Raw genomic sequence first — 7,139 nt, forward strand, 5'->3', positions numbered from 1 at the left:
TCAGCTCAGTGAGAGCCTGTCAAACAGGTACTCTCCCATGCCATTGTCAGGGGCTCCCAGTCTCTTCAGGTTGGTGATGTGATCTCCCAGCTTCTTGATCATCTTCACTTGCTCATCCAGGTAGTGCCTCTCCAGGAAGTCACACAGCTGGAACAAGGAGCCAGAATGTAATGTTAGAGCAGACACATCAACAATCACACCATTGCGCTTTTGCAGTGATATAAGTGTGAACAAGTGCTGGTATTTGAGAGCAGCTTGCTCTCCAGAAACAATGAACAGACTGGAATAGCTTTATCTGCAACTTTGCAAATGCAGAAATGGTGACAGAAACCTGAGTTTACCCACCAGGGATCAAACTGCCATTTCACAGAATTGGGTGGAAGTTCTAAACACTTACGCCTCTCACCAAGTCAGCAAAGCACATATCAGTGACTGACATCTATGTTCAGGATGGCTGCTGCTCTCAAACACTGGGACAATAGCAAGCCTATGCTTGTAGAACAGGAATAGCAGATTCCCATGTCACCTTGAGCTCCCTCGAGACATGCATCCCATCAGGAACTCACATGAGGGTCCGTGTGGCTAGAGGCGAGTTTGTGCAGATCCAGCAGACTCTGGTTCACATCCTTCTCCATCCGCAGAGCTCTCTGCATTGCCTCCAGACCATTGCCCCACTCATCCTGCTCTGGCTTCTGGAGGGAGAAGACAGTCATTAGTGAGGTTAGAAGGTCCAAGACTCGTACAAAGGCAAGAAAATGAAGACATGTGGTAATCTGTGCCATATCCAAACCAAGGATTAATAACAATTCACAATTCACAGAAGGTCATGGAGACCATTATCAGACATTTGATCCATCATTAAGAACTGCTGACAGATCAGGGCTAAAGACTGAAACATTGGGATGAAGTTACCTGTATTCAGGCTAGTCTACAGTAATGTATCAGTCTAAACTGTCATTGGGGCAAGTTCAGTGCTAAAACCCTTTCATTCTGATTTGTTGATCTTTCAGAAAAGGAAAGAATTAGCAAAACCAACTCACATCAAGCAGAGACTTTCCATCAAGACACCTCACTCATCTCAACACAAGATGTACAGGGGAGTCTGGAACACCAAGGCCATTGCACAAGCAAGAAACAACACAATTTGCATTTACTACAAGAGATAGACCCCAACCTTGATGTCCTGCAGGAGAACACGGCCACCACGTTTATTCTGGAATGCCATCAGTTTCTCAGCATGTTCCTGTTCCTCATGGGACTGCTCCTTGAAGAACTCTGCAAAGTGACGGAGGGCAACATCATCCCGGTCAAAGTAAGAGAACTGTAAGCAGAAGGGAACAGAAGGCAAGACTAAAATTTCATCACCAGCTAAAAGAGTAAAATAGTAAGCTATTTAACAACTGACTGTATCACAAGTCACTTAAAAAATAAACAGGTGACAATTGATCACAGCATTGATGTTACACATCATCTCCAGACAAACATTCCTCTCCTCCTTCCCCCACCACCCTACTCAAGTCAGCAACACTAGCTCCTCCCCAAAAGGAACCCAATAATTAGAGACTATAATCTAATCTAATACTGTAATTGCTTCATGGAAACATCCAGTATTAAACATGGACATGAACATGAGACTTTTCCTGACACCATACACTTCAGAACATAAAAGACAGAGGAGGATGCTAACCAATTGTGCAGTAAGGCTCAGCAGTTAGCACTACTGCCACACAGTGCCAGGGACCAGGGTCTGATTGAAACTGTGCATGTGAAGTTCACACATTCTCTGCAAAGATGTGGGTTTCCTTTCACTGCCCATATATGGGCAGATGATGTTGACCAGCTATGCTAAATTGCCCATAGTGGCCAGGGCAGGTGGGTTAGCCATGGGAAGTGCAGGGTCACAAGGGTACAGTAGGTGGGAGTGCTCTTGAGATGGACTCAATTGGACAAGTGACCTATATCTACATTATGCAGATGCTAATGATTATGATACCCAGCCAAAGAGAACCACTCTCAGAAGGAGTAATTTAGATTTCAACACTCTGCTTATTAAAGAGGAGAACTTCTAGGTCTTATCAGATTTACATTTAAGTGCATTGTCTCATTTTACAATGCAGACAATCAAGCCTCACCATGGAGAGGTAAACATAAGAGGAATAGAGCTCCAGGTTGATCTGCTTGTTAACAGCATCCTCACAGTCCTTGTGATAGTTCTGGCACACTTGGGAAGCCATCTTCACTACTCCTGCTCACTATCACCTCAACACCTCCAGAACTGAACTCCTTTCCTACGAACTCTTTTCTTTATACTCCTGGGTCATCCTGCAATCAACCAGGGAATGACACCACCAATGATGACAGCCAATGAGGAATTGGCATGCATCCAGGCACCAATGAGGGGAATGGGGTGGAGTGAGATACTCAGAGCCAATCAGTTTTGAAATGGCAGCAAATCTGTGATTGGTCCCAGGAGCTGAAGGAAGCCTGAAGGTGACTGGGGGCCAAAAGCAATGTGTTGACTTTTATCTTGCTTCTGGAATGGGGTCAGGCCACTCGGCCTAACAGCAATTATGAATGGATATCAGTGGTTGGCATCATGAGCAACAGCCATATTCTATGAAATGACTGAAACAAAACTCACTCCAGGGCCAAAATCAGAGTAATATACTCCACATATAGTATATTCTGTACTGCATACAATATTGACATAGCCTGTACATTCTAGTCTTCTCCCTCCATCGAGATGATGACTAAACTGCTGTGAGCCTTTTCAGTTCAATTTTGCTGCAGACTGTGAGTTTTTAAGTCATTTCTACACATGGTTTCCTAACTCTGTGCTTTTCTTCAGTTCCTAGCTCTGTTGCTTTGAAAAAACTCTCATTTATCTTGGTGCAAGTTTGCTTTTCCTCACATGTTATTGATGTTGTTGATAATATTCTGCCTGTTTATGGTACTATCGTGCCAACTAATAGAATGCCATCAGGAAGCGTGAGAGAGATCTCTATTCTTTTGTCAATGTCACATGGAAATATATGGACGTCAGAGGACCCTGTGGGGAAGAGAGAGAAACATCGAAACCTAGAACACAAGGGCAGGCGGAGGCCATTCAGCCGTTTGAGCCTGCTCCACCATTCTATATGATCATGGCTGATCCCAGCAAACCCAACAGTGTGTTCCTGCTTTCCCTCCATATCGTTCGATCCCTTTAGCCCCAAGCACTAGATCCAACAATTTGAAATCAATGCTTTGGTCTCAACTGTGTACCGTGGTTGCAGATTCCACAGGCTCTCCCACTGTCTTGGTGAAGAAATGTAATAGCCCATCCATGACACCAGGTTACACACAAATTGCCGATCGACAGTCAGATACCGACCTGTTTCGGAGAGTCCACAGTCAGTGTGTATCAGTTTGCTGTTTGGGATGATAAGTATTTTGACTAAGTAACACATGCATTTCTGCATTGACTGGAGATTAATGAAGCTTAGGGCTTGACGAGTAAAGTTGCCAGCAGCAAGGAATCAGATGTCGCCCTGGCCAAAGATGTTTCACAGTTAGTGTCTGCGAAATGATTAGAACTTTTGGCAATCCTGGTGGGTTGATGCCAATCTATTATGTAAACACCTGACTTACACACTGTCCCCCACGCCCTTGCAGAGTGAGCCTGAAGCAGATTTGTCCCAGACCCTGAATGCGGTAACAAGGTCCTTCCTGATCTGTTACTACTTAACATTGCAGCTGACAGAGACAGATGGGGATCAAGAGCAGAGGAAACATTCAACTGTGTTCTGAAGCGTCACCGTACTTGAAATGCTTACTCGGTGTCTCTCTCTCTCTCTCTCTCTCTCTGTATGGATGCTAGCGGACTAGCTGAGTTTCTCCTATAACCTGTTTTGTCTCCAGGTTGTCAACATCCACAAATCTTCAGTCCCACTTGCAACGCTTGGGAATTCCCAACAGATCCGAACAAAGACTGTAGTCACAAGCTAATGACATTATCATTAAATGGTGAATGCAGAAAGTCACCTATGAATTATACTGCAACTTTGCATTCATTTCAGCTACTTTGGAACTAGTCTAACGATGACCACAAAGCTGTTGTTGGAGAAAGCCCACCTTATCGACTCATGTCCTTGACCGATAGAGTGAGGATATGGAGTTAGGCCAGTAAAAGGAAGCAGCTTGTATTCTACAAGAGAAACCCAGTAGAAGAGAAACCTGGGTCCCCTCAGGCATGAATTGAGCAAAGCTCCGATTGAGATATTAAGCATTTCCCTTTGCTTTTATGACCAAAGGATCAGAGTGTGGAGGCTGATACAGCGGCAAGAGTATCGCACACTGTGCCCCTAAGAATAACGTAATTCAAACTCTCCTGAGAGTAAGCTGGAATTTTTGAAAATGAAAAAAAGGCACTCTTTCATCTCCCTCATTTAAACTCTTACTTGCTAAGGTTTCAGAAGGATGTGCGTAGCTCTGATTGTTGAGCAAGATATGCAAGCAGATTGTCCAGTTAGAGCCTTGTGGCTCAAGTTAAGGGATACCCTAGCCAGCTTATGGCAAAGGAGAGGTTTAACCTCCGGCACTAGCATTCGTTAGGCTGGAATGCAGTGGCTACTGAATGAAAAGAAAGCTGAACCAATTAAAGGAAGAGACAGATGTGCAGTCAGGTTTTCAGGAGCTGAGAAAAAGGCAGATGCACTAGTGGTGTGGAAGGAAAACCTGCAGGATTGTATTAAATGGCAGACAGGAGTCAAGGAAGCTGATGGCCTACATTCAGACCCCTGCCTTGTACTTCACTGTAGCCACATCACGGGGGAGGTGGGGGGGAAAAGGTAAATGTTTGATGATCAGTCTAGGAATTAGTTACACAGGAGAACGTAGTTGAGTGAATATTTTATTTCCACATGCAGCAATAGAGAAACCGATACAAATAATTCTGCTTTCATGTACAATAGTGAAGCAATTCCAAACTGCCACTCAGCTGAGTGTGAGCCTATCAAACAGGTACTCTCCCATGCCATTGGCAGGGGCTCCCAGTCTCTTCAGGTTGGTGATGTGATCTCCCAGCTTCTTGATCATCTTCACTTGCTCATCCAAGTAGTGCCTCTCCAGGAAGTCACACAGCTGGAAGAAAAAAAATGTTAAGCATTTTCCTTCGCATTTCAAAGCTCAGCCATCCTCTAGTCCAGAGGAGACAGATGCAAATTCACTAAATCACAGGAAGTGTACAACAGCATCATAGATACACTGTTTATGGCACCATGGAATGGAGACATGAACAGGGCTATTCAAAGTGGACACCATTCGATTCGGCTCAGATAATCCTTCCAATTCAACCCAAAACAGAAGTGCTTCAGCCTGAAAAACTCACATGAGGGTCCGTGTGGCCAGAGGCGAGTTTGTGCAGATCCAGCAGACTCTGGTTCACATCCTTCTCCATCTGCAGAGCTCTCTGCATTGCCTCCAGACCATTGCCCCACTCATCCTGCTCTGGCTTCTGGAGGGAGAAGACAGTCATTAGTGATGTTAGAAGGTCCAAGACTCGTACAAAGGCAAGAAAATGAAGACATGTGGTAATCTGTGCCAAATCCAAACCAAGGATTAAAAATAATTCACAGAAGATCATGGAGACCATTATCAGACATTTGATCCATCATTGTAGATGGAAGGATCAGACCTTGAATTGTAGTATGAAGTCATTTTATTCAGATGGCTTTACAACAGGATTCAGATGGTATGACTGTAGATTGAGTTTTGCCTCATGAGCTTCATTGAGTATTTTGAAGAAGTGATGAAGAGCAATGATGAGGGCAGAGTGGTGGGCGTGATCTACATGGACTGCAACGAAGCGTTTTACAATGTTGCTCATAGTAAGCTGTTTAGCAAAGTGAGATCACATGGAATCCATGGAGAATTATCCATTTGGATACAGAAATGGCTCAAAGGTGGAGGGCAAAGGGTTCCGGTAGAGGCAACAAAGTGCGGAGCTGGAGGAACATAGCAGGCCAGGCAGCATCAGAGGAGCAGGAAAGCTGTTGTTTCGGGTTGAGACCCTTCTACCGAAATTGGGAGGGGAGGGGAAGCTCAGAAATAAAGAGGAGGGGTGGGACTGGGAAGGTAGATGGGATGGTGATGGGTGAGTGCAGATAGGGGGTAGTCAGGAATGGCCAGTGAGGTGGGGGGGATGCAGATAGGTGGGAGAGAAGATGGACAGGTCAAAGAGGTGGGGATGAGAGGGAGAGAGGGGATTGGTCATGGGGTGAGGAGATTTTGAAGTTAATAAGGTCCACATTTAGTGTCGTGGGCTGTAAGCTCCCAAGGCAGAATATGAGGTGCTTCTCTTCCAGTTTGAGGATGACATTGGTGTGATACTGGAGGATGCCCAAAATGGACAGGTCATCCAGGAATGGGAGCGGGAGGGAAGTTAAAACATTTTGCGATTGGAAAACGTTGTTTTTTGTTGCACATGTCTTTATTAGATTACCACATGTCTTCATTTTTTTGTGTGGATGGGAGTGTGGAGCGAACAAGGATATCGCGGAGAGAATGGTCTCTCCGAAAGCAGACAATGGTGGGATAGAAAAATGTCTTTGGTGGTGGAGATGGATTGTAGATGGCAGAAGTGTCGGAGGACGATGCATTATATCCAGAGGCTAGTGGGGTGGTATGTGAGGACTAGGGGGATCCTCTTGGGGAAGTTATTGCGAGGGTAGTGTGTGAGGGATGAGTTGTGGGAAATGCGGGAGACACGATTGAGGACATTCTCGCCCACTGCAAAGGGGGAAGTGGCGGTCCTGTAAGAACGAGGACATCTGGGATGTGCAGGAGTGGAATGCCTCTTCTTGGAGCAGATGGGGGAGAGGCAAAGGAATTGGGAATAGGGCATGGAGTTTTTGCAGGAAGGTGGGTTGGAGGAGGCGTATCACAGGTAGCTGTGGGAGTTGGTGGGCTCGAAATGGACATCGGTTTGTAGGTGGTTGCCTGCGATGGAGACAGAAAGTCCAGGAAGGTGAGGGATGTGTTGGAGATGGTCCTTCCACCTTCAATGCTGTAATGCAAATACACCATGCAGTTCACTCACTCCTGCACCCTCTTTAGAAATGCACCTTTTATTTTGTATTGTCTCTACATGCTTTTCCCAC

At 45.3% G+C, this 7,139-nt stretch overlaps 1 protein-coding gene across 1 annotated transcript; it reads right to left on the bottom strand.

The window, feature by feature from the left end:
• LOC132206383 (ferritin, middle subunit-like) lies at positions 1–2,234 on the bottom strand. Its single transcript, XM_059640461.1, has 4 exons — positions 2,133–2,234; positions 1,175–1,321; positions 567–692; positions 1–147 (listed from the first exon to the last, which is right to left on the bottom strand). Exons 1-4 carry the CDS (start codon positions 2,232–2,234, stop codon positions 1–3), a joined length of 522 nt encoding a protein of 173 aa, XP_059496444.1.
• Positions 2,235–7,139: the final 4,905 nt, after the last annotated feature.

Source organism: Stegostoma tigrinum, chromosome 38 (assembly GCF_030684315.1).
Source record: "Stegostoma tigrinum isolate sSteTig4 chromosome 38, sSteTig4.hap1, whole genome shotgun sequence".
Taxonomy (NCBI): Eukaryota; Metazoa; Chordata; class Chondrichthyes; order Orectolobiformes; family Stegostomatidae; genus Stegostoma; species Stegostoma tigrinum.